Source organism: Meles meles, chromosome 11, assembly GCF_922984935.1.
Source record: "Meles meles chromosome 11, mMelMel3.1 paternal haplotype, whole genome shotgun sequence".
NCBI lineage: Eukaryota > Metazoa > Chordata > Mammalia > Carnivora > Mustelidae > Meles > Meles meles.
In genome coordinates, this window is record NC_060076.1 from 21,772,126 (window position 1) to 21,800,122 (window position 27,997).

General features: G+C 38.3%; 1 protein-coding gene across 1 annotated transcript; it reads right to left on the reverse strand.

The window, feature by feature from the left end:
• Positions 1-7: 7 nt before the first annotated feature.
• Positions 8-27,996, reverse strand: DNAJC25 (DnaJ heat shock protein family (Hsp40) member C25). The gene is made up of 4 exons (XM_046022768.1): positions 27,589-27,996; positions 5,949-6,101; positions 3,577-4,047; positions 8-1,216 (listed from the first exon to the last, which is right to left on the reverse strand). The coding sequence occupies exons 1-4, from the start codon at positions 27,919-27,921 to the stop codon at positions 1,094-1,096; spliced, it is 1,080 nt and encodes a 359-aa protein (XP_045878724.1). The 5' UTR covers positions 27,922-27,996; the 3' UTR covers positions 8-1,093.
• Between the last annotated feature and the right edge of the window lies 1 nt (position 27,997).

Here is a 27,997-nt window from a genome sequence, read left to right on the forward strand (position 1 = left end):
CTTGTGATATATTGCAACCATTTTATTAATATGAAGCAATGAGATAAATCCTTTAACAGGAGGACTGATTCACTATCATGATTGTGTATCAATACCTTGATGCAGTATCATACTTGCTTCAGTCAATTTATGTGTGAATTACTTTCACTTCCACGTGTATAAAACATATATTTCATTGTTTGAAAGAATAGCACACAACCATGCACCTCTTTCTGGTTTAAATGCATGTAAATACACTCACGTACACTGGATTTTTCATGACTCAAGGACTTAATAATACATGAACAACTTTTCAGTACACTATTTCTGCTCTTTTTCTTTTTTTTTTTTTTTTTTTAAACTGAAGGGGTTTGGGAAAGCAATACTGTGGTACAAAAGACCTTTTTAAGGTCTCTTCTGGAAAAAATGTTCGAGGATATAGTTATAGTCCTATAATGACTGTAATCAAGATCATCCTACAAGGACATGAAGGTTGATTCACTCTCCTGGAGAGTTTCTGATCTTACTAAGAATATTATGGGGGAAAATAGTATAAGCAGATTCTAGCAGAAGACTCTCCTAGAGAGATATTTTGAAAATATTTCAATCCTAGAATGACTATAATGAGATGACATGACAGTTGAAATCATTTTGCCGAAGAAGTCCGTGTCTAAAGACACAATGTAATTAGAATTTTTTATGTTTTGTGAAAATATTAGAGGCCATGGAAGCAGAAAAATGTAGCACTATAACAAAGAATAAGGAAACACTTGTAAAGAATAAACACTTAACACGTGAAAATTTTAAATGGTATCTAATAAATTTTCATGTCAAATCTTTTAACTAAACATATAAAAATTTTAAATGGCAACAAGTAAATCTTCATGTCAGATCATTTAACAAAATCCACAAATAGATTATAAAAATTGAACAATCATAATAAATGTCTTATGTATAAAGTTTTAAGGGAAAATTTAAATTTCTACATTATTCTGTTTAATCAAATATTTGAGGAATTTTAAGTACTGCTGAGGAGCAGTTGATACATTTCTAAAATAATTCAGTTATGAAAATATCACAATTAAGGTTTGGCATAGTAGCATTCCCGCAATCCTCAATCATCCACAAATGTTAACCGTCCAGGCCCTTCATTCTTCATCCATCTCCTGTATCTCTTCCATCTGGGGTCATTCGCCAATTTTTTCTTTAGTTCTTCCTCTTGTTCTTGTTTATAAACCTGTACATATAAATAACACTAAATGACTTTACCACCCAAAGGGAAACATTTGTCATTATCTTATGGCATATTTACATTTTTCAAATATAACTTTAGGTAAACATTTCCTATGAATGTACTGACTTGTCTTCTGAAGACCATGCATCTAAAAATACTAAGCAGTTAAGCACCTTAACATTCGGTGTTAAATTAAAAAAAAAAAAAATACCTGTACAAGAGCTTAGTAATTTTTGTCACTGATTTCTGTAACCTAAGAATATATTCTTTTCCTCACTGACATCATACATCAGCTGAGTTTAAGCATTTCCTCTCTACAACTAATGTTCAATCTTAAAGAATCACACTTTATTTCTTTAATACGGTGCTCTGAAAAAAAATTTTTTTTTAAAGATTTTATTTATTTGACAGACAGAGATCACAAGTAGGCAGAGAGTCAGGCAGAGAGAGAGGAAGGGAAGCAGGCTCCCCGCTGAGCAGAGAGCCCAATGCGGGACTCGATCCCAGGACCCCAGGATCATGACCTGAGCCAAAGGCGAGGCTTTAACCCACTGAGCCACTGAGCCACCCAGGCGCCCTGTGCTCTGAAAATTTAATTGATGCCTTTAGTATTTGTTGATCCTAACCAAGGAATAATATGACCTTATGTATACAACTGTCTCCAAATCAAAGATAATTACTGGTTTTTCAAAATATTTTATTAAGGTTCCCAAAGAGGGTTAACAAACCACATAGGTTAAGGACAAAGAAAATCTTCATTTCTGTAACTTTTGTGGAAGTCAGATGAAACTAAATGGACAAGTTTTCATAACCAGTTTCATTAAATTTTAGAAAGAAATGACTTTACTTCCAAATTCTGGGAAGTAATGACTAAGATCACCTCACAGAATAACATGGTAATTCAGGATAGTACTCCATGAAAGATACAGTTTTGTGAACTGGGCTGCTTACCCTACTTAAGAGAAAACTTTTTAAGTACTTCAGGAGCAAAATAGTATGTTACCTTCCATTTTTACATTATTTACAAGCAGGCTAACTATGTCTACTTGCCAAAACATTCTGGCAATTCATAGTAAGTTACTTAAATATAATTCCAACTGGTACTCTACTTTCAGTAAAACCAATTTAGGATACCACATATAAAAAAGAATGTCTATGAAACTAAAAACACAAATATATTCAGATTTCTTAAGATTTTACTATACTGTATTCTTTTTATTTTTTAATATCCTTTTAAAATTAACATATAATGTATTATTTGTTTCAGGGGTACAGGTCTATAATTCATCAGTCTTACACAATTCACAGCACTCACCATAACACATACCCTCTCTATAGTTTGTTTTGTTTTTTTTTTAAAGATTTTATTTATTTATTTGACAGACAGAGATCACAAGTAGGCAGAGAAGCAGGCAGAGAGAGAGGGGGGAAGCAGGCTCCCTGCCGAGCAGAGAGCCCGATGCGGGGCTCGATCCCAGGACCCTGAGATCATGACCTGAGCCGAAGGCAGAGGCTTAACCCACTGAGCCACCCAGGTGCCCCGAGTTTGTTTGGTTTTTTAAATAAACTCTACCCTGATGTGAGGCTCAAACTACGACCTTGAGATCAAGAGTCACATGCTCTACTGACTGACCAGGTGCCCCATCACTGTGCTTTATTCTTATCTTTAATACATTAGCCAATTAATTCTGCCCAGAACCTAAAATAGTATCATTATGATGAGATAAATAGTTCCTTTAAGACTTTAGCTAAGCAGCTGATCACCTCAAGGTAACTGGTATAGCTGACAATTACAGAATATAACAATTATTAAACTGCCCAAACTTTGGAGGCATTTAAAAAAAAATAAAAGTAACTTTTCATACGTAAGTTAGTTATTATACAGAAGCTTCTGTGCTCTATTTTGAAATGAAGTTATTTCAACATTTCCATGTCCTCCTCCCTCCCTTATTCCCATGTTTGCTTTGTTTTTTAATCCCTGTAGCTAAGTTTATATGACTGAAAGAAAATGTGGGAAAGAACAAATTTTAATTACAGCAATTAATAGAAAGTTGTTGTGACATCCTTGCAATCATACATTATTATCCCACTGCTGTTTAACATAACAATTAGACCATCATTAAGATTTTTAGCATTAGTCAATTAAAATATTGGAAGTTCATCTTTTAAGACAAATTACAGGTTAAAAACCTACTGTCCCACTACTAAATATAGACACACTTTCAATAAAAATAAGATCTTTATTCATAATTTTAAATCTTGGATTTCAGAAACTGGAGTGCATTTCTGTGATCCCTTCCCCTACACCAAATTTTAATTTCATAAGTAAGATGACACAAAAACTCCAGCAAATAATTACTCACCTCATAATTCTCCTTTATCCAGAGTTCTCGTTTAAGAAAAGTTTCTTTCTGATGATCTTCTAGACTATCAAACTGAGATTTCGACATCTTCATGGATTTCCGTATGATATATAGTCTTTCTTCTTCTCCATATTCTTTGCCTTTGATGTTAAAATTATAGATCCACCGACAATACCAGACTATATATGAACACAGGTGAAAAGGTGCTAAAAGAATTTGAAACAGGAGAAGATCACATATCTGGGGTTTCTGATAGCCTCCCTTTATATCTATTTTACTTTTTATAATGTTTTTTATGATACTCTCCTCCTCGTCACGAATTTCCTCTTTGGACTTTTTGTTTCTGCCCTTCTCTTTGGCTTTTCTGAGTAACCCCTGCTGCTTGGCAATCTCCATGGCTTGGATACGATATTTGGGCACTGTGGCTAGGTAGCTGATTGCCTTGTCGTAGCTGTTCCACCAGCTGAAAAACTGAAATATTTAACAAAGAAAAATAGGTCATTTTTACTATCAAAGTGCACCTTGGTAACACCATCCCCCCCACCCAAAGCAATTCTGATTAAAAACAGGGACCTCAAGGGGTGCCTGGTTGGCTCAGTCAGTACAGCATACAACTCTTGATCTTGGGGTCATGAATTTAAGCCCCACATTCAGCATAGAGCTTACTTAATTTAAGAAAATAGGGACCTCAATCATCTTTCTCTGTAAGTAAAAGATGAACTTGAATAATGCCCACATGTACATGGGACCTGAAGCTGGATAAATTAGGTAAGCCCTAAGCTAGGCCAAAAGCCATTAATTCAGAAAGGAGATACCCAAGATTAGGTGATAAATCAATAGAATCACATCACATCTGTGATTTCAGATCTACCATTTGGCTTTCCCTAGATCACCATTAAGAAATCTTTTTTTTTTGTTTTTAAGACTGTGAGACTGTGATCTAAGTTCTGGGGGGGAAGAGTTAAATGGCAAAACTAGCCAGTGAGGAACTTGTTTAAAAGAAGAAAAATCACAGGCTATAGACTAAGGCAACTATATTTATTCCCATCTCTTCCCTAAACCATCTCAATATATACAGTTAATGCTCATCATATTCTGAAGTAAAGGATTCTAACACGTTTGAACTCTTATTTGACTGGAAAACACGTAACTTATTTGATAAATATACATAAAGGGTTTCATTAATTGTCAGGAAACGTCCTATTCACATTTCCACATTTCATTTGCTGTTTTACTGAAAGAATATTGCAGTTACACCAATAATATCTTGAAATATTATAGTAGCACTCTATTAGGACTAGGGGGAAAAAATGTTACCAGGGTATTATATCTTTTTTTTTTTTTTTTTTTTTTAAAGATTTATTTATTTGACAGATAGAGATCACAAGTAGGCAGAGAGGCAGGCAGAGAGAGAGAGAGAGAGGAGGAAGCAGGCTCCTCGCCAAGCAGAGAGCCCGATGCGGGGCTCGATCCCAGGATCCTGGAATCATGACCTGAGCTGAAGGCAGAGGCTTTAAACCGCTGAGCCACCCAGGTGCCCCCAGGGTATTATATCTAAAACAGAAAGGTAAAATTATCCCTGCTTCCCCTTTGAAAGGAAAATATTCCTGCAAAAGCAGATACATTCAAAACCCACAACCTTAGTATTCAATAGTAATTCTTTTGTCACATAAAGTGAATCCTATTTCTGGGAATTAAACTAGAGAAGCATTTTTCAGACTAGCAAATTGATTCATTCTAGTCACCTGACATGTTCTTTTCCTCTAAAATAAGACATGATAGCTGTGGTTAGTTTAACAGTAGGAAAAACTCATTTCAAGCCGAAGTTAAATTTTTGCGACATTTAAAACAACATCAAAGATTACTATTTTAATCTACTTCAGTAGTTTCAACCAAAGTAAAACTGCCCTTAGCAGGCAGTGGAAATGCATGGGACATTTTTGGTTGTTACAGTGATGGCAAGCACTTCCTGGCACTTGGTGGATAGGTGCCAAGACTTGTCAGGTCAAAATCAAAAGTTCAGGATTTTCACAAATATTATGGGCAATCATTGAAAAGTCCTACAAAAGTTATATTATTAGGTTAGGAGGGAAATGCTCTAAAGAAATCAATGAGAAAGATCTTTGTTGGGTTTTCTTACTATATAATGATGTTATTCATCAATTTCTTGGATTTGCCACTGACAAAGGTTCCAATTAACAAAGGTTAATAAGTTGGTTGAATAAATAATTATTTTTCTACTCTAAAAAAATTAGTCTCAAGTACAGGTAAAATTTTATAAAAAGATACTTCTAATTCACTTTTAATGACCAGCACTAGGCAACGTGCACTCAAGTACACACATGCAGACACACACCTCCATCAATACACACCTGAAACACTGAAATAGCACATACACTGACCAAAATCACAACTCTAACATCCACTTTAGGGGCTAAGCGCCTGCTGTAGTAGTGGTAGTAATGGCTATAATACTCTTCTGGGTGATCCAGCATGTAGTCATAATCTTTTCGTGTTTCTTCATCCTGTAAAATAACAAGATACACAATTTCATAGGGTATTTCAGAAAATGGCCATAATTTATAATCTGTTAAGTCAAACAAAATTTTATAACCTTGTACGATTAATCTGAATAAAAGAAGTGAAACTATCAGAATCAAAAAATTCCCTACCACTCTTCAAAAGCACACATAAACTGGTTTCTAGAACTTTCATATTAGGTATAACCATAATAAAAGTAATCTCTCCAAATTCTTAAGTATTGTTAGTCCTCCTGTAAAAAGAAAATCATTTTAATAACTATTAATCCTGCCGTGTAAGCCAGTGTTATGGTGGTAATAAGGATGCTGTGTTCTTGTTACTTCAGAACATGTTGATACCTTCTCTCAATAATTGTTGATAGGAACAAATGTTTGTCTCTACTACAGATATTCACAATCATTTTCCAGCCTTGTGTAGAAAGTTTTCTGTTAAAAGCAATGATTAAGACAATAAAATGCAGACGAAGCCAGTCTATGCCTATAAAACTGAATTATGCTCATATCAAAGAAGCCCTGATGCAGTATAATGGTGAGTGTTTAACTCTGTGACTTCAAGTGATATTTTTAGCCTCTCTAAGCCTAACTCTTCCTCATTTGTAAGAGATAATATCTGCTCTACTAGTTTTAGTGTTCTGAATATCAAATGGCAACATTATACAAAAATACATTACAAATACATAACACATATTATAATACTACTATGACACTGTCACAGCCCAGCTCATAAATAAGTTAACATATACTTACTTCTTAATCATACAAACACATTGAAAAAAAAAAAATCATAGCATTCTGAAATGCTACTCTGAGTGTTCTCAAATAAAACACTTCTTAAAACCTTTAATTTTAAATAGGGATAAATGCCAGTCTCTTACTGAGCTACATACATTGAAGAACTATTAAATTGGGTTATGATTTGATTTTTTTTGTCACACAGGAAACCTATTTTGTCTTTTTTTTTTTTTTAAGTAAACTCTACCCCCATGTGGGGCTTGAACTCACAATCCAGAGATTAAGAGTTGCATGTTATAGCCAGCCAACTGAGCCAGCCATGCACCCCCATTTTTTCTTTGTTCAAAAAATGTTACGAGTAAAACCACAACAAATTCTTTACTCTTATATAAGGGAGTATACTATAAATCATTATGAAAATTTAAAAAACCTTTTTTAACCTAGAGGATGTCTTTCTAGGATGAAGTATTCAACATTCATAAAGTTGCAAATACTTAACTAAAGGCATTTCAAAATCTACATCTAGTGCTTTCCTACCACAGACAGAGGCTCTCAGGTCTATTATGGACCGCCTGATTCTCCAACATGCAGTTTCTTAGATTTAAAATAAGTTTGCTAATGACAAAATCTCTTCTGGGGGCGCCTGGGTGGCTCAGTGGATTGGGCCGCTGCCTTCGGCTCAGGTCATGATCTCAGGGTCCTGGGATCGAGCCCCACATCGGGCTCTCTGCTCCGCAGGGACCCTGCTTCCTCCTCTCTCTCTCTGCCTGCCTCTCTGCCTACTTGTGATCTCTCTGTGTCAAATAAATAAATAAAATCTTTAAAAAAAAAAAAATCTCTTCTGTACCATTAAAATCATGTATTTTCTACTAAGAATTCTGAATTTGTGGGGCATTTGGGTGGTGCAGTGGTTAAGCACCTGACTTTTGGTTTTGGCTCAGGTCATGATCTCAGGCTTCTGAAATCCGAGCCCCACTTCGGGCTCTGCACTCAGCATGGAGTCTGCTTGTCCCTCTCCCTCTATTCCTCCTTGTGCACACGCACTTTCTCTCATAAACAAATAAATAAATAAACCTTTTTCTTTTCTTTTCTTTTTTTTTTTTAAAGAATTCTGGAAGCACCTGGGGGGCTCCGTCAGTTAAATGTCTGCCCTGGACTCAGGTCAAGATCCTAGAGTCCTGGGATTGAGCCCTGTGTCAGGCTGCCTGCTAGCAGGGAGAACCTCTGTCCCTCCTCCCCTCCCCCACCTTGTGCATGCTCCCTCTTTCTCAAATAATTAAAATCTTAAATTTTTAAAAAAAAAGTTTTAAAGAAAATTTTTTTAAAAAAAAATTCTGAATTTGAATGACAATTCTCTTAGGTTCAGCACATTCAAAATATTTTTTACCTCTGATTAGAATTTCAAACTAAATAAACTAGTATCTAGTAGAATTAAATATAAATATATTTAAATTCTATTCCCTAGCACTATTTAGAGGGTCAGTATGAGAACTGTTATATAAGGAGGGCTGAGCTCAGGTTGTTATCATTTTCAAATTTACTCCTTGAATGTTCCTTTCTGTCAAAAAAGATTTTCTGCGGTAACTGCCACACACCTCAATTGTCAATATATTATTCTTTCTATAAGCAATTATCATACTTTAGAGCTTCTAACCTAAAGAGGGTGAAACTTTATAGGACATACAGAAACTTTATAGGTCACAGATAGCTCTGAAGACTAAAGCCTAAAACTCTTGATGTATCTCATTTTGAGTACCTCAAGACATCTTAAGAATTTTTCAATTTTCCTTCCAGTTTTTGCTTTTTGGACTAATTTTATAGAAATGTTCTGCTTTTGGTCTAAAATCTTTGACTTTTAATTCAGCTTCCCAATCTTAGCAGATGACTTTTGAAATGTATTTCTTCAAATACGATTCTTCTCCTTGTTCCAACTAGATTACATGTAGTTTTGAAACCAACTGCCATACCGAGATCAGATTCCAACAGATCTCCAGCATCATTATCTATACAGAGCCATTTGCCCAGCCTGACTGTATTCCTTCTGGTTAAAGTATACAGCAAGATCTTTGAATGCCATTAAAATCTACTATGTGAATGTCACAGATCCACTAATAATATCCTTCCTTCTTTGTTCCCTTATCTTTTTTTTTTTTTTTTTTTTTTTTTTTTTCTTTGTTCCCTTATCTTAGTGAAGGTCACAATCCACAGAATGCAGAAAGCCCTATTCAAACAGTTCACCCAGATCTTCCACTACAGTCACCATCTTCTCACTGGTCCCTAAATGTGTGACTTACTTTACTGAGTCTCGAGCTTCTCCAAAATAGGATCGTCAACTAACACTTTAGCAAACAGCCACTCCAAAATCTGTACCTTGTGTCTGGCCTCTCTACTGCAACCAGGACCCTCTAGTAAGTCCTCAAATTAACCAATTCCCGCAGATTTCAGGATCAAGTCTGACTTCTCTTAGGATGATTTTCTTTTCCATGGCCGGGGGGGGGGGGTGTCACCATAAATTTATGATCTTGTTTTTAAAGACGAGAAGAATTGGCCACCTCCTTGTTACAGCATTAGTTAACCATCATCTTTACTCTTGGGTTTACAGCTTTCTCTCCAGAATGAAGAAAATTATTTTAGGTTGAGACATGCATAATACACTTTGGAAGGCGTTCAAGGTTGGCACAAATTGGAGAGTTAGTTCTCAATAGTCTAAATCAAAATCCTACTCTCCAGTAACCTACAAAGTTTAGAATCAACCTAGTAAGAACATAAGGATAGAGGAATATTAGCAAAAAAGACAAGAGACTGGGATCCCATTGAGAGCTACAGGCACATACTTATTTTAAAACCATTATACTTATTTTTTCTCCTATCCATCTTAAAACTCAGGTAGTCCCACAATTTTTTTCATCTTCAGTGCTGCCCCATGGCTATTAAGTAAGCTAAAAATTCCTTAGCATACAAGATCTCCATAATTAATCCACTCTCACCTAGCAACATCTCATCACTTGCCCCTCTTCTGCCCCAGAGCAAACATCAGGTAATTTCTGCAATTTGGTGCATTCTTACAATATAGCACACCCTTTCATACTTATATTTTTAAACATATAATTCTCTTTACCTCAAATATCCATCCCTTTCTTCCAGCCTCAAGAGCTTCCATTAATCCTTTAGGACACAAACATTACTGCTTCAGATTTAGACCACTCTTATTACACATGTGACCTATTTATTATAGCACTTATCACATTGTAATCATCAGTTTTTTTTCCTTTTCCTTGAATAAGAACTTCTGGAAGATAGGTAGGGTGACTGACACTTTAATCTCTGTATATCCAAAGCCTACCACAGTGCCTGGCATTCAGTAAATGTCATTTTAAAAAATGAGTACCATTTTATAAAGGCTCTCCCTCACTATAAACATCCCTTGAGCCATACAGGTCTCTATCTCACCAGGAAGGCTGGATGGGTGATTATTTCACAAAAATCTTGGCTTAGCAGAAATGACTGCTTGATTTCACAGCTTATGAAAACATGCTACTGTGGCTAAAACGGCTTAAACCTTAAAACAGTTTAATGTCTTACCTTTCAATAAGGTAGTACTTTTTCTTTCAGCAATTTTGTGGATCTTAAGGTCCCAGGGTCAGGAGATTCCAACTTCTTTCCAAAACCAAAACCTTTATACTTGTTTCTTCCTCCTCTCTGTCCTGAGCCTTGACAAGCAGGGCAAAAAGCTCCTTGTTTCTAATGTCTACAGGAAAAAATGGTGCTTCTGCTGGTGTCCACTCCACTCCCAATCCTTGTGGGCACATGCAGGAGGACTGGAACATAACCACCAATATCTAGATCAAAAGTGAACAAGAGGAAACCCACAAGCAAAGAAAGCACTGAATCCTTCCTTCTCTTAGAAAAATTATCATTCTCCCCCCTCCCCAGAGGCAAAAAATATTACGTTCTTGCCCTTGAAATAATGAACTGTTTGATCTCAAGATACATAACTGCAATAATCTGATATTGCAGCCACCTTTACAGTAAAAATTTTCAGTTACACAGATAGTAGAAACCATTTTAGGATGTTAAAGGCCAGGAATCAATAATATATGAAAATGTAATAATATTTTGTACATTTTTTTAAAATTCTGTATTTAAATTCAATTTAGTTAGCACATACTATATTATTAGTTTCAGGGCAGAATTTAGTGATTCATCGGTTGCATATAACACCCAGTGCTCATTACATCAAGTGTCCTCCTTAATGCCCATCACCCAGTAACCCCTTACCCCCAACCACCTCTCCTCTAGCGACCCTCAGTTTGTTTTCTATCTTTCAAAGTCTCTTATGGGGGCACCTGGGTGGCTCAGTGGGTTAAAGCCTCTGCCTTCGGCTCAGATCATGATCCTGGGGTCCTGGGATCGAGTCCCGCACTGGGCTCTCTACTCAGCGGGGAGCCTGCTTCCTCCTCTCTCTCTGTCTGCCTCTCTGCCTACTTGTGATCTCTGTCTGCCAAATAAATAAATGAAAAATCTTAAAATAAATAAATAAATAAATAAATGTTTGCCTCCCTATTTTTATCTTATTTTCCTTTCCCTTCCCCTCTGTTCATCTTTGTTTCTTAAATCCCATATATGAGTGAAATCATAGATATTTGTCTCTCTGATTTACTTTATTTAGCATAATAAATAAGTTCCATCCACACTGCTGCAAATGGCACGAGTTCATTCTTTTTGATGGCTGAGTAATATTCCAGTGGAGGTATATACCACATCTTCTTTATCCAGTCATCAGCTGATCGATATTTGGGCTCGTTCCATAATTTGGCTATTGTTTATAATGCTGCTATAAATACCGGGGCGCATGTGCTCCTTCAAATTACTGTTTGTATCCTTTGGATAAATACCTAGTAGTGCAATCGCTAGGTTGTAGGGTATCTCTATTTTTAACTTGTCACAGAAAACCCATACTGCTTTCCAGAGTGGCTGCACCAGTTTGCATTCCTACTAGCAGTGTAAGAGGGTTCCCCTTTCTCCACATCCTCATCATCTGTTGTTTCTTTAAAGTGTCTTTTTTTTTTTTTTAATTTATTTGACAGAGAGAAATCACAACTAGGCAGGCAGAGAGAGAGGAGGAAGCAGGCTCCCTGCTGAGCAAAGAGCCCGATGCGGGGCTCGATCCCAGGACCCCGGGATCATGACCCGAGCCGAAGGCAGAGGCTTTAACCCACTGAGCCACCCAGGCGCCCCCCCATCTGTTGTTTCTTGAGTTGTTAATTTTAGCCATTCTGATAGGTGTGAAGTGGTACACCTCATTGTGGTTTTGATTTGTATTTCCCTGATGCCAAGTGATGAGCATTTTTTCATGTGTCTATTGGCCATCTGTATGTGTTCTTTGGAGAAATGTCTGTTCATGTCTTCTGCCTATTTCTTGACTGTATTTTTTTGTTCTTTGGGTATTGAGTTCAAAAAGGTCTTTACAGATTTTGGATATTAGCCCTTTATCTGCTAAGTCATTTGCAATATCTTCTCCCATTCCATAGGTTGCGTTTTAGTTTTACTATTTCTTTTGTTGTGCAAAAGCTTTTTATCTTGATGAAGTCCCAGTAGTTCATTTTTTAAGATTTAATTTATTTATTTGACAGAGAAAGACACAGCAAGAGAAGGGACACAAGCAGGGGGAGTGAGAGAGGGAGAAGCAGGCTGCCTGCCGAGCAGGGAGCCCGATGCAGGGCTCAATCCCAGGACTCGGGAATCATGACCTGAGCTGAAGGCAGATGCTTAACAACTGAGCCACCCAGGCGTCCCCCACCCCAGTAGTTCATTTTTGCTTTTGGAGATGTGTCTAGTAAGAAGTTGCCATGGCCAAGGTCAAAGAGTTGCTGCTTGCTGGGCAGCAACTCCAAAAAATGCCAAATTTTTAATAGACAGGATTTTGATGGATTCCTGTCTCTTATTTAGGTCTTTCATCCCTTTGGAGTTTATTTTTCTGTATGGTGTAAGAGAATGGTCCAGTTTCATTCCTTTACACGTGGCTGTCCAATTTTCCCAGCACCACTTGTTGAAGAAACTTTTTTCCGTTGGATATTCTTTCCTGCTTTGCTGAACGTTAGTTGACCATAGAGTTGGGGGTTCATTTCTGGGTTCTCTATTCTGTTGCATTGATCTATGTGTCTGTTTTTGTGCCAGTACCATACTGTCTTGACGATTACAGCTTTGTAATATAGCTTGAAGTCCGGAATGTGATATCAGCTTTGGTTTCCTTTTTTCAACATTCCTTTGGCTATTCGGACTCTTTTCTGGTTCCATATAAATTTAGGATTATTTGTTCCAGCTCTGTGAAAAAAGTTGGTGGTATTTTGATAGGGATTGCACTGAACGTATAGGTTGCTCTAGGTAGCATAGACATTTTCACAATATTTGTTCTTCTAATCCATGAGCATGGAACATTTTTCCATTTCTTTGTGTCTTCCTCAATTTCTTTCATGAGTGTTCTCTAGTTTTCTAAGTACAGATCCTTTGCCCCTTTGGTTAGGTTTATTCCTAGTTATCTTATAGTTTTTGGTGCAATTGTAAATGAGACTGACTCCTTGATTTCTCTTTCTTCTCATTGTTAGTGTATAGAAATGCCGATTTGCCACTTTGCTGAATTCCCGTATGAGTTCTAGCAATTTTGGGGTGGAGTCTTTGGGTTTTCCACACAGTATCATGTCATCTGGGAAAAGTGCGAGTTTGACTTTTTTGCTGATTCAGATGCATTCTATTTCTTTTTGTTGTCTGATTGCTGAGGCTAGGACTTGTAGTGCTATGTTGGACAAAGTAGTGATAGTGGACATATCTGCTGAGTTCCTAACTTTAGGGGAAAAGCTCTCAGTTTTCCCCATTGAGAATGATATCTGCTGTGTTTTTCATAGGTGGCTTTTATGATATTGAGGTATGTACCCTTTATCTCTACACTGTGAAGAGTTTTAATCAAGAAAGGATGCTGTGCTTTGTCAAATGCTTTTTCTGCATCTACTGAGAGGATATGATTTTTGTCCTTTCTTTTATTAATGTAGTGTATCACACTGATTGGTTTGTTGATGCTGAGCCACCCTTGCAGCCCAGGAATAAATCCCACTTGGTTGTGATGAATCATCCTTTTAATGTACTGTTGAATCCTACTGGCTAGTATCTTGGAGAGAATTTTTGCATCCATGTTCATCAGAGATATTGGTCTGTAATTCTCCTTTTTGGTGGGGTCTTTGTCTAGTTGGGGGATCAAGGTAATGCTGGCCTCACTGAAAGAGTTTGGAAGTTTCCTTCCATTTCTGTTTTTTTAAACAGCTTCAGAAGAACTGGTTATTATTTCTTCTTTAAAATGTTCATAGAATTCCCCTGGGAAGCCGTCTGGCCCTGAACTCTTGTTTGTTGGGAGATTTTTTATTATTGCTTCAATTTTCTTGGTGGTTATGGTTCTGTTCAGATTTTCTATTTCTTCCTGTTTCAGTTTTCGTAGTTTACATGTTTCTAGGAATGAACCACTTCTTCCAGATTACTGAATTTGTTGGCATATAGTTGCTCATATAATATGTTCTTAAAACTGTATTTCTTTGATGTTGGTTGTGATCTCTCCTCTTTCATTCATGATTTTATTTGGGTCCTTCCTTTCTTTTTCTTGATAAGTCTGGCTAGCAGTTTATCAATCTTATTAATTGTTTCAAAAAACCAGCTCCTAGTTTCACTGATTTGTTCTACAGGTTTTTAAATTTCTGTATCATTGATTTCTGCTCTGATCTTTATTCTTTCTCTTCTCCTGTTGGATTTAGGCTTTATTTGCTGTTTTTGGGGTTTTTTTTGTTGTTTATTTTTAATTAGAGAGAAAGAGATTACGCATGTGAGGGGGAGAGGGGCAGAGGAAGAGGGAGAGAAGCAGACTCCCTGCTGAGTGGTAAGCCTAACAGCCTAATTCGGGGCTTGATCCCAGGACTCTGGGATCACAACCTGAGCTGAAATCAAGAGTCAGTTGTTTAACTGACTGAGCCACTCAGGTACTCTATTTGCTGTTCTTTCTCCAGCTCTTTTAGTGTAACGTTAGGTTGTGTATTTGAGACTTTTCTTGTTTCTTAAGAAAGGCTTGTGTTGCTATATAGTTCCCTCTTAGGACCACCTTTGCTGCGTCCCAAAGGTTCTGAACTGTTGTGTTTTCACTTTCATTTGCTTCCATGCATTTTTCAAAAATTCTTCTTTAATTTCCTGGTTTACACAGTCATTCTTTTTTTTTTTTTTTTAAGATTCTATTTATTTATTTGGGAGACAGACAGAGATAGTAAGAGAGAACATAAGTGGGGAGGAGAGGGAGAAGCAGGCTCCCCATAGGGAGCCTGACACAGGGCTTAATCTCAGGACCTTGGCATCATGATCTGAGCCGAAGGCATATGCTTAACCAACTATGCCATGCAGGCTCCCCCTCCCCACCCACCATTCGTTATTTAGTGGGATGCTCTTTAACCTCTATGTATTTGTGGTCCTTCCAAATTTTTTCTTGTGGTTGACTTCAAGTTTTAAAGCATAGTGGTCTGAAAATATGCATGGCATAATCTTGGATTTTTTTTGTACTGGTTGAGATCTGATTTGTGGCCCAGCATGTGATCTATTCTGGAAAATGTTCCATGTGTACTCGAGAAGAATGTATATTCTGTTGCTTTAGGATGACTATATCTGTTAAATACACCTGGTCCAGTGTATCATTCAAAAGTCTTATTTCCTTGTTGATCTGCTTAACTGATCTATCTTTTGCTATGACAGACATTATTATTGTATTATTATATTGTACTGTATTATCATCAATAAGTTTCTTTAATTCTGTTATTAATTGGTTTATATATTTGGCTACTCCCAAGTTAGGGGCATAAATATGTACAACTGTTAATCTTCTTGTTGGATAGACCCTTCTATTACGATATAGTGCCCTTCTTTATCTCTCATTATAGTTTTTGGTTTAAATTCTAGTTTGTCTGATATAAGGATGGCTACTCCAGCTTTCTTTTGATATTCACTGGCATGATAAATGGCTCTCCACCCCTTCACTTTCACTCTGGAGATGTCTTTTGGTCTAAATTGAATGTCTTATAAACAGTGTATCGATGGGTCTTATTTTTTTATCCATTTTAATACCCTATGTCTTTTGATTGGAGCATTTACTCCATTTACATTATTGAAAGATATGAATTTACTACCATTGTATTACCTGTAAAGTCACTGTTCCTGTACATTGTCTCTGTTCCTTTCTAATCTTTGTTACTTTTGGGCTCTCTCTACATTCAAAGGATCCCCTTTAATGTCTCTTGCAAGGCTGGTTTACTGTTCACAAATTCCTTTAATTTTTGTTTGTCCTAGAAACTCATTAGCTCTCCTTCTAATCTGAATTCTTGCTGGATAAATATTCTTAGCTGCATATTTTTCCCATTTAGCACATTGAGTATATCATGCCAGTCATTTCTGGTCTCCCAGGTCTCTGTGGACAGGTCTGTTGCCAGCCTTGTTTCTTCCCTTGTAGATTAAGGGCCTCTTGCCTCAAACTACTTTCAGAATTTTCTCTTTATCTTTGAAATTTGCAGACTTCACTATTATATGTTGAGGTGTTGAACTATTTTTACTGATTTTGAGGGGGTTGGTTCTCTGTGCCTCCTGGACATAAATGCCTGTTTCCCTCCCCAGGTTAGGGAAGTTCTCAGCTATAATTTGTTCAAATAAACCTTCTGCCCCTCTCTCCTGCTCTTCATCTCCCGAGACCCTTATTATTTGGATATTATTTCACTTTATGGAATCACTGAGTTCTCTAAGTCTCCCTTCAAGATCCAGTAGTTTTCTTTCTTCTTCTCAGCTTATTTTCCACCACTTTATCATCTACATCACTGACTCTTTCTTCTCTCTATTTCATCCTCATTTTTATAGCCTCCATTTGGGACTGCATCTCAGTAATAACATTTTTAATTTCAGCCTGACTAGATTTTAGTTCTTTTATTTCTACAGTAAGGGATTCTATAATGTCTTCTATGCTTTTTTCAAGGCCACTAGTATCTTTATAATAGTTGTTTTAAATTTTAGTTCAGACATCTTACTTATATTCATACTGATTTAATCCCTGGCAGTGAGTACTACCTCCTGTTCTTTCTTTTGGGGGGGAGGGGGGGTTCTCAGTCTCGTCATTTTGTCCAGAAAAGAATATAAGAAAAAATGAGAAAAACAACAATAAGAACAATAATAACAACAGGAAAAAAAAAAAACACACAAAACAAATCAGAAAAAAACAAAAACAAACAAGAAATAAAAAAATAAAAACAAAACACTAGATCCTGGATGTTTGGCCCACTTGTTAAAGGAAACTAGATCTCAAAATAAGAAAGAAAATTATATACAAAGATAAATAAAGGTACATAGAAATACAAAGAAAAGAAACAGAATAAAATATATATATACATATATGTAAAAATAGAAATTGAAAAAATAATAACAAAAGGATACTGAAAAACTAAAGAATAATAATAAAAAAAAAAACCCACAAATGCTATATACTATTTTCCCCAAGAGTTGTAGCCATCTATGATCAGTAAATTTGGTGCAAGCCACTTGTTCCTGCTCATCTTCTGGGGGAGGGGCCCATTGCACTGATTCTTAAGTGCCTTGCCCTAGTAGAAATGTGCCTCCCTTGCCAGGGGCCCAGGCTCAGCACAAGCTACTCTGGGTTCCACCATGTGGCACTATTTTGCTCTCTGAAGGCTTTCAGCACTGATAGGTGGGGAAAAAAATGGCAGCACCCTACTCTCTAGTCCTGGAGCTGAAAGGTCAGACCAGTGAGCTCTCACAGAAAAGCAGTCAATCACTCTCATCTCCCTGGTTTCTGTCTGAACTCTGCATTCACCCGGCCTGGACCAAGCATTTTTATCCCAGGCACACCACTGAGTTTCAAAACTCCACATTTTATAGTTTCCTGTCACACAGACCTGTGCTATTCCTCCCACCACGCTTCTGCCTTTTGCTTGACACCAGCCAAGACAGCTGCCACAACTAACTGTGCAGCAGTTGCTGGGTTTATGGCAACCCAGAGCAGAAAGCCAGCACCTAAACTTGCTGTTTTCAGCCATGTTCCCCACTCTTGTACCTGGGAAACCTGCCACACCCAGGCACCATTGTTCTTCTTGTGACTCCAGGGAGCCTGATACCAAACTGTCCCACCTGGGATTCTGCCCTGTTTTGCCACCTAGGCACCTTTAAACCAGGGACTACCACACTGTAGCAGGCTTCTAAAAGTTCTGATTTTGTGTTCCACTGCTTAAAATGCTTTGCAGTAACCTTCTTAAGCAAGCTCCCTCCCCTTCATCATATTCTCCAATATATCACCCCAGATTCAAGTCTCCCCATCTCCTACCTTGCAAAAGTGATTGCTTTTCTATCTGTAGAATTGCATTTCTTTTCTCAGATTTCCAATTGATTTCGCAAGTGTTCAGAATGATTTGATAACTATCTAGCTGTTTGAGGGACCAAATTTAGGATCCCCTACTCCTCCACTATCTTAATTCCCTCTCTTTTGTTCATTCTTAAAATATATATTAATCCCATTGGGGTGACTGGGTGGCACAGTCAGATGAGCAACCAACTCTTGGTTCTGGCTCAGGTCATGATCTCAGGATCATGAGACTGGTCCCCCATCAGGCTCCACACTCAGTGTGGAGTCTGCTTGGAACTCACTCTCCCTCTCTCTCTCTCTCTCTCAAAAAAAAAAAAAATTAATAAATCTTTTTCTTTTCAGTATTTTATTTATTTATTTAACATACAGAGATCATGAGTAGGCAGAGAGGCAGGCAGAGAGAGAGCGGGAAGCAAGCTCCCTGCCAAGCAGAGAGCCCAATGAGGGGCTCGATCCCAGGACCCTGGGATCATGACCTGAGCGGAAGGCAGAGGCTTAACCCACTGAGCCATCAGGCGCCCCCAAAATTAATAAATCTTTTAAAGAAAATGTATTAACCCCCATTTTTAAAGAAATACATATGGGGTGCCTGGGTACCTCAGTGGGTTAAAGCCTCTGCCTTCAGCTTGGGTCATGATCCCAGATCCTGGGATTGAGCCCCACATTGGGCTCTCTGCTTGGCAGGGAGCCTGCTTCCCCCTCTCTCTCTGCCTGCTTCTCTGCCTACTTGTGATCTCTTGTCTGTCAAACAAACAAAATATTTAAAATAAATAAATAAATACATATATAATGATCCTTAAAAAAAAATCTATTTCCCTAAATTTATTTTCAAGCCATTACATCTTATTAAAGAGGAAGAAAATTAACTGCCATCAGTTTTATTTCTCCTCTTGTTCCTTGACCCTAGTCACTAGTGGAACTATCTTCTCATGTGTCTTCTCTTCTATCTACATGTGCCCTCAACAATTTCCATGATTTGCAGTATCACCTAATTATTAGTGATACTCAGATCTGCTTTTCCTCTGTCCTATTTTTAAATATCTCCTAAGCATTTCCTAAATGTAACATAAATATCTCAACGTAAACATGCTCAAAACCCAAATCTGTCCCTCCATATTTCAGTTAAGAGTAGAGTATCACCATCCACTTGGTTACTTGAGCTTTTAGAAAACTTAGTTATTTCCAATTCAGCAAATAATTATGCAGGGTATTAAGTCTTGTGCTGGACACAAAGGAGGATAAAAAGACAAGATAATGTCCTGGTCTCAAGAACTTTCCCATCTAGAAGAATCTAACAAGCAAGAAAAATGCAATTTGATGTGCTAAGCAAGAAAGGACTGACTAACCCTGCCTGAGATCAACTGGTAATGGGATCCACAGCAGAGAAGAAATGAGTACTGGATCCTGAAAAGCAAGTACGATGTAGTTAAACCTTGTTCCAGACTAAGGTAACAGCAAGCGTTAAGGTACAGAAGCATCAATGAATAGGATGAATTCACTGAAGCTTGAGCACTAGGGAAATTCAGGACGAAAGGTGTTCTAAATGTGGTCAAAAAACTGATTTGGATAAGAACTGTAGAAAGGACATCATATGCCATCCTAACGTGCTAGAGTGTTGTCTGTGCTATTCAAAAATGAAATGTTTTAAAGCATGAGAACAATAGCACTGAGTAGGTGTGTTTATTTTTTGAAAGTTCACTCTGACAATATTGTAAAGAGCAGACTGAGGGAGAAAGAGATTTTAGAGACTAAAAAGTATAATAAGACTTAATGATCAAGGGAGTTAAACAACCAATCATGTTGAGGATTAACAGTGAAGTTTCTTTCTTTTTTTTTTTCTTTCTTTCTTTTTTTTAAGATTTTATTTGTCAGAGGGAGAGCGAGAGAGAGCACAAGAAGGGGGAGTGGCAGGCAGAGGGAGAAGCAGGCTCCCTGCTGAGCAAGGAGCCTGATGCAGGACTCGATGCCAGGACCATGGGATCATGACCTGAGTCAAAGGCAGGTGCTCAACTGACTGAACCACACAGGTGCCCTGAAATTTTCTAATTATAATCACTGTGTGGACCATGTTACTCTGTGCCCCAAAGCATATGTATATAATCTCTTAAGACTCTCATGACAGCGGTACCTTAGTGGCACAGTCAGTTAAGCGTCCAACTCTTAGTTTTGGCTCAGGTCATGATCTCAGGGTGGTAAGATTAGCCCCACATCACACTCTGTGTTCAGCACAGAGTCTGCTTCTCTCCTCTGTTATGCTTTAACAAACATAACAAAATTGATTTCCAAAATGTTAATTTTAGGTAGCTGTGCCACAAATAAGACCACAACTGAAAATATGAACCTAGAGAATACACAGATTTTAGAATTGTCACAGATATGGTTGAGTTTCATCAGGAAGAGCTTAGAAAACAAAAAGAAAAGAGTACCCAAAGGACAGAACTCTAAGGAAAAGCAATGTTTAAGGTGTAGGGAGAAGAAAAGAAGACTATGAAGACTGAAAAGACACAACTAGAAAGATAGGAGAAACAGGAAAGAATAACACTGAGGGAGTCAAAGGCGAGCAGCTTAAAGAGCTACATGGCCAACAACAACAAATGCCACAGATAGTTCTAGAAGGAAGAAATGAAGAGCAGCATTCAAATCTAACACTTAGAACACCACTGTTTGCCTTAAGAACAATTCCATTACGTGTGCTGGTACACATCAGTCTACAATACCTTGAAAGATAAGGAGATGAAATGAAGATGGCCCACAGTAAAAAAAAAAGAAGGTAAGCGTGACTGTAGCTTTAAAAGAAGCAAAATTAAGCGAAAAGAATGTGAAATACACCAACTAAGAGGTTTTCAAGTTACCAAAGAGGAATTGAGATTCCAGAAAATGATGGAAATGAATTCAGACAAGAACCTTCCAGCCTTCCCGAACCCATTCTCAATATTGTTACCAGAATATTCTTTCTGAAAGAAACATCAGACTGCGTTATTTCTCCACTTTAAAACCTCTGGTTGGGGCGCATGGGTGGCTCAGTGGTTAAAGCCTCTGCCTTTGACTCAGGTCATGATCTCAGGGTCCTGAGATCGAGCCCCGCATCGGGCTCTCTGCTTGGCGGGGAGCCTGCTTCCCCCCTCTCTCTCTGCCTGCTTCTCTGCCTACTTGTGATCTTTGTCTGTCAAATAAATAAATAAAATCTTTAAAAAGAAAAAAACAAAACAAAACAAAAAAAACCTCTGGTCACTATTCAATACATAAAGTTCAAATTCTTTTTTTTTTTTTAAAGATTTTATTTATTTATTTGACAGAGAGAGATCACAAGTAGGCAGAGAGGCAGGCAGAGAGAGAGGAGGAAGCAGGCTCCCCATGGAGCAGAGAGCCTGATGCGGGGCTCGATCCCAGGACCCTGAGATCATGACCTGAGCCGAAGGCAGAGGCTTAATCCACTGAGCCACCCAGGCGCCCCTAAAGTTCAAATTCTTAAACACAGATTAAAAGGTTGCCCATCACCTGATCCCAAACTATGTTCCAGTCTCCTGAAACATTTTCCCTACCATTTACCTGACAGGCTTCTAACCTAGAAGTACTAGATCCTCTAATAGCTGTGAAAAACGCAGTAGTGGTTTTTGTGCCATGAATATCTCAAAATGTTCTTTTATCTATGATAAATCCCCACAAGCTAAATTAAAATCTCAAGCGCTTAGCTTCTGGCCAGAATTATATCAACTCAGTAGTTTTTATGTTAATCAGAAGCTCTGATTGGTTGTTGATAACATCATGTGTCATCATAGAACTAAAACATATTTGGTGTACAGTCAATCTTTGCCCTAAGTAGGGAATAACAGCCGAAATTACGTTATTAGTAAAAAATAAAGAGCACTTTTGGGTTCACAGCAGGAACAACAGGTGTGGTACATAAAGTACCACACCCTTCTTCTGGGCCCATGGGAGAAATCACTATTGAACATCTCATCTTTCCCACTAAACCCAGACAAGACTCAAAACCTTTGCAAATGTTTCAGGGAGTCATGACCAATCAGAGTTGACATGTGAAATGAAAACCATCTGCCATCAAGTTTACTTAACTTCGCTGTTTATAAGCATCACACTGTAATAGAAATTTACATGTTTATATTTTTACGAATACCCAATTATTATGAATGATTAATCTGGATAGATGCTGAAAAAGAAACAGTAATACTAAGAAGTGCAGTTAGCTATTTTTCCCCAACACGAAGAGTCCTTGGGAGAAATACAATAAAAGTGATCATTGGTAGAGAAAACATTCACTATTATAATACCTCAGGAAACTACACCTTATTCCTGGACAAGTCTTGCACATTCATGTCTCCATGTTTTTGTTGATCAAGTTTTCCCTCTACCAGAAATGTCCCTTCACTGTCAACCTTTGATGAATGTTCTAGATCCAGACCAAAGAGTAAATTCTTCTCCAACCCCCAAAGAAGAAATAATTGTATCCTCTCAGTGCTGTAATATAATCTACATGTATCTTTATTATATAACTTAAGTAAATAATAACCGAACAATAAGTATCTGTCTTCTTGTTATGTTAAAAGCTTAAAGGCAAGAACTGTGCCCTCTTCATTGTTATGATTTCCTCCCCTAGTGCCCACCTCAGTACCAGTTACAGAAAGGATTGAGTAGAATAAACTAGGAAAGAACAATGAACAGTAACATAAAAGGGCAGGGCATTTAGAATCTACCTCCTTCCCCACCCCGTGCCAAATTCTTCATAAGTGCTAAAGGTCTGCTACATCAATCAGGCTGATAAAAAGAAACTAAAGTGTTCTGTGACTTCCCTGCCAAGACAAGGCTAGAGTAGTAAAAGGCTCTCACTACTTATGTTACCTTATCAGATAACCTCAAGCCAGTAATACTGCCAAGACCTTTTCTGTTCTTTTGTGATTTTACAAAATGCTGTTAAAGTCTATTTTCCCAGTTCTAAGTACATTCTTTCCACCTGTTCCATCATTTGTTGATTTCCAGGCCATCCTTATTTCATCTACTTCATCCAACTCTTATCTATATTCAAGAAGGATCAATGTTCTCACTTAAAAAAAAAACCAAAAAACAGAACTTCTTCTTAAAAATAGAAGGCAATTTTTCTCTCATCTGGGAATTTTTCATTCATAGTCATCCAATCTACTCTATCTGTACCACTCTTTAAAACTACATTTAGGATAAAAATCCAAAGTAGGCTTCACATAACAATGTCAAAATGTCAGAAATCCACTGAATCTATCTCCAGATACCATTCTTTCATTTAACAAACATTCATTATCCGATGTGCCAGACACTGGGCTAGGTGCCATGGATATACAAACAAAAAGGCAGGGAGATGGTTTAGTGGAGAGGGGAGGGCTTCTCAGTATTTACAATGCAGTGTGATAAGTGCTATATCCACATAAAAAGATCTAATGTTGACACAGCAAGAGTCCATTTACTTAACTTCCGAACGAATTCCCTGAATCCCCAGTAGTCAAATACACTAAATACTATTTCATTGTCTTAACTTTGCTTATATTATGAAGCAAATATAAAGCAGTGTGTGAGATCATAATGGTTTAAAGTCCTGCTGAGAACCGCAATTTTAAGTTACTTGAGAATATGAACTAAGCACGACTTAATGAAAGCATCTGACCAGTGCCTTTGCCTTCCATTATTACCCGTCCTTCTTTTTCTGGTTTTCCTCAATCTCTCTATGCACAGGTAGAATCTGTGATCTGTGTTGCTAAAATAACAATGATCAAGTGTGACAGTATCTTCTTGTCTCACCAACTGTATTTAAATCATGTTAGTGTACTTTTTTAACACCCATCATCAAAAAAAAAAAAAACCCTCTCTCTCTCAAAGAGGCATGTATTTGACCAACACAACCAGAGCCATAAATCCACTATATTTCACAAATATAAATTCCCATTTTGGTGATACACATATTATCAACATTCACAGATCCTTGATTATTAGAAGTTTTGATGCAACCACTATAAGGTTATAATGAAAATATAATATAGTTTCTTATATCACATACATTAAAAAGATTAAGAGAGCTGAACAAACTAGTAAGAGAAATTAAAAGGTTATCAAAAAATTATGGTGGTAGGGGCACCTGGGTGGTGTAGTCGGTTGAGCCTCATACTCTGACTCATGTTGTGATCTCAAGGTGGTAAGCCTGAGCCTCTCATCGGGCTCTTCACTTAGTGTGCAGTCTGCTTGAGATTCTCTCTCTCCCTCTTCCTTTGTCTCCCCTACCGCTTTGTGTGTGCACGTGCGCATGAGCACACGCTCTCTCTAAAATAAATAAATCTTAAAAAAAAAAAACTATGGGGGGAGGGGAAAAAAAAGACTCTCAGCTCCAGTGAATTTACAATTAAATTATTTCAGAGTTCAAGAAAAGGAACAATTTCTGTTTAATACACTGTTCCAGAAATGGAATCCATGCATTTTACAAAACAAAACATAAAATCAGCTTCTTCTTCCATATGCCAGCAATAACTGCACATGGCTATGAAGGATGACATAATCTTCCCGAGTCCCTCCCTCCCTTTTGGCTGGCTCTTTAGATAAGTACACCTTTCATAGGGCTTACTATTATTCTTTATGGAGAAAGATATAGCGTATAACACAAATAGCAAACAGAAATGAAGCAGTCCCAGGTAGGCATCTGCTACCTCCATGAGATGATATGTGGAATTCCATATAGGCTTCTGTATCTCCATTCCAGAGCCATTGGAACTCATCAACTTCTCCCACTATTCTATCTGACCTGCTCTTAGCAAAGGCCACATGGACTTCTTGCCCTCATTCTAGCCTACAGATATAATTCGAGTAAAGTAGTGGTTACATCCTCATTGCCTCAAGGGGATAATTTGGAAGGATGAGGCTATCCAAACTGGATGACTCTAGTTCATTAGATCTCTGCATTATCCAGAAATGATATTCTCTGGCAGCTTACTCATAATTTTCCATTATGACAGAAATAAAATCTGACCACCTTGTTTGTTTTTAATAAATTTCACATACAGCAAATCAAAGTCCTTTTCCTCATTTCAGGAGAGAACATCTGCAATGAAGTCTGAACAATAAAGTTTCTGGAGGTGTTCCACTTAGAAGTCCATCTCTATAACTTTAAAATAGCTTTCATGGAACTTTGGTCTGGTTTTCAAGGGTCCAAACCAAAACATCCCTTTCCTCTGAGAGTAACACTGAATGGGGCTGAGGAAACGATAGCATTTTCTCTCACTCCCTCCTCCATCAGTGTAACTCCAATTTTGTTTCCTGCTTAGAGACATTTGTAGAACTGTAAACCTCTTGTTGGGATCAAGATTAAACATGTTACTTTCTCCAGACATACCAGTTTTTAACTGCCCCAAAGTGGAAAAATTATTTTATCAAGCTTTTATTCACTGACAAATCAGCATTAAACTTTAGGGGAAGAAATTTTTAGAGGCAACCATTACAGATTCATCAAATCAGCCTCCAAATTTGTCTCTTCGAGAAAATGGCAAGAATAGAGTGTTGGGGTTCCTCCCAGCAAAATTTCTCCACTGTCTGTCTTTCTTAGTTCATATCTTACTAACATGTTCACCACTCTCATGCCAAACCCACCCATTTCCAACCCCAAGAGAAGGCAGCAGCTGCCAGAGTTTCTGCTGCCCTGTCTTCTGGAAGTTCTCCATCTTCCCAGGGCTTCTTTATGTGTCACCAGAGCCTTCTGGCTGCTTGTCTGGAGGACTACCTTTCTTCACTGCAGAAGAACAAAGATTGGGACTTTAGATGCCGGGTTCCCCTGGATGGAGAAGTTCTTTCCCATTTTTCTGAAGTCTTTCCTCAATCACTTTATACCCTAAATAATAAGCAACTAACCCTCTGGAGTCTACACTTTCCCTAGTGCCCACCTATTCTTCAGTCAACTGCCAGTGAGAATTAAATCTCACCAATGCTAGGGAGAATACAGTGAACTTGGCATACTCATTAATAGGAATCCATATTATATAAACTGCTCTGGAAAGCATGAATGAAGAGCCTTTAGGTCCCTGATTCAGTATTTTCAGCTCTGGAAAGCTATTCTGAACAAATAATCCATGGTTAAATTATAGTACACCCACTAGAAGTAGTCATTAAAAACAGATTACAAAGCAACGTGGAAAACTTCACCTCCAAAAAAAAAAAAAAGCTAGAAAGAAACACCTTACAACTACAATTGCTGTTACATTAGCATGATGGGACCCTTGAAGCAGTAACACTTCCATCAAATATGATTTATACTTTGTGATTCCTTATATGGTTTGATTTTTGCAGTAGGAGAAGAAAACAGGATAAATCTCCCCATCTCCAAAGGACTTGATAAAACCTTTTGTCAAATAACTACACCCATATTCACAAAATTTTTCCTCACAGAACCTCTGAGTCTTGAGCCCCAAGTCATTAAGTATGTATTTGCAGGTCCTGTATAGGGGATTTCTCACATTTATTCAATTCTCATTGAGGACTGAACCCTTGTGAGGCGGTATCATGGCTTTAATTTTACACATGAAGAAACAGCTACTGTGACATATTAAGTCACTATCCAAGGTCATACTGGGGTATAGGAGCCAAGAGTTAAATATCCGGTCTTCTGAGTGCTTGTTCATTGTTCTTCTTAGTGTTTTTCTAAGTCCTTAAACCCAAGCTAAATGTCACGTTTATTTGTATTTTTTTAAAGATTTAATTTATTTATTTAGAGAGAGATCAGGGTGAGGGGCAGAGGGAGAGAAAGAATTCCAAACAGACTCCCTACTGAGAACGAGCCTGATCTCACGACCCTGAGATCTGGCATGACCTGAGCAGAAACCAACAGTCCGACGCTCAACCCACTGAGCCACCCAGATGCCCCTAAATGTCACATTTAATACCATCCCCAGAAATCTAATTACGTCAAATTGGCGCCATCACAGTCATTTAATATTGGAGACCTTTCCTGTGTTCTATCACAGATCTTGGTAATAATAATCACTCTGCTTTCTAAGTGTGAGTTGCAAGTTTTTAAAGTGCTTTCACTAAACTGTGATATACCCAAAGCTTTGCATAACAAAAAACTGTCACAAAAAGGAGAGGGCTAGCTGTCCTCCAAGACCCGAGGAGGTTCCCATCTTTGTCAATGATCCATGCGTGTGGGTTCTTTCGCATAGCCCCGTAGGAAATCCCGAACATCCCAGGGGTCGTGACGGTGGCCCAGCTCAGAGCCGGGGTCACCAAGAACCCTGCTCCGCCGGCCAGGAGTCCTCGCTGCCAATCCCTGTCCCCAGATCTCACCTTAAGAGTCTCGTAGGCGGTCGCTACCAGCAGGAAGGCCTCTTCCGCGCTCTGCGGCGTCCGTCCGGGGCCCTCGTCGCCAGGCTCAGGCCGGTAGCGGTCGGGATGGTAGCGCCGGGCCAGCTGGCGGTAGGCCCGCGCGATCTCCGCCTTGCCCGCCGTGCGGCTCACGCCCAGCACCTCGTAGCAGTCGCGCGTGCCGCAGTAGAGCCCCTCCACTAGGGCCCCCGCGGACCGCGCTAGCAGCAGCGCCAGCAGCAGGGGCGGCAGCAGCACCAACCAGCACTGGCCGGCAACGCCGGCTCCCCCGCGCGGAGCGAGCGGCGCCGCCATCCCAGCCTCGGCCGCTGCTCCACCAGCCAAGCGGCTCTCCCGCACTCCGCGGTGTGCCGGACTCGGCCACCCGGAC

Excerpts from the sequence above, each read along its gene's own strand:
- DNAJC25 (XM_046022768.1), bottom strand. The coding sequence starts at position 27,921 with ATGGCGGCGCCGCTCGCTCCGCGCGGGGGAGCCGGCGTTGCCGGCCAG. Across the intron at positions 6,102-27,588 it reads CCGCCTACGAGACTCTTAAG|GATGAAGAAACACGAAAAGA; the intron begins GTGAGATCTGGG and ends GTTATTTTACAG. Across the intron at positions 1,217-3,576 it reads GGATAAAGGAGAATTATGAG|GTTTATAAACAAGAACAAGA; the intron begins GTGAGTAATTAT and ends TTATATGTACAG.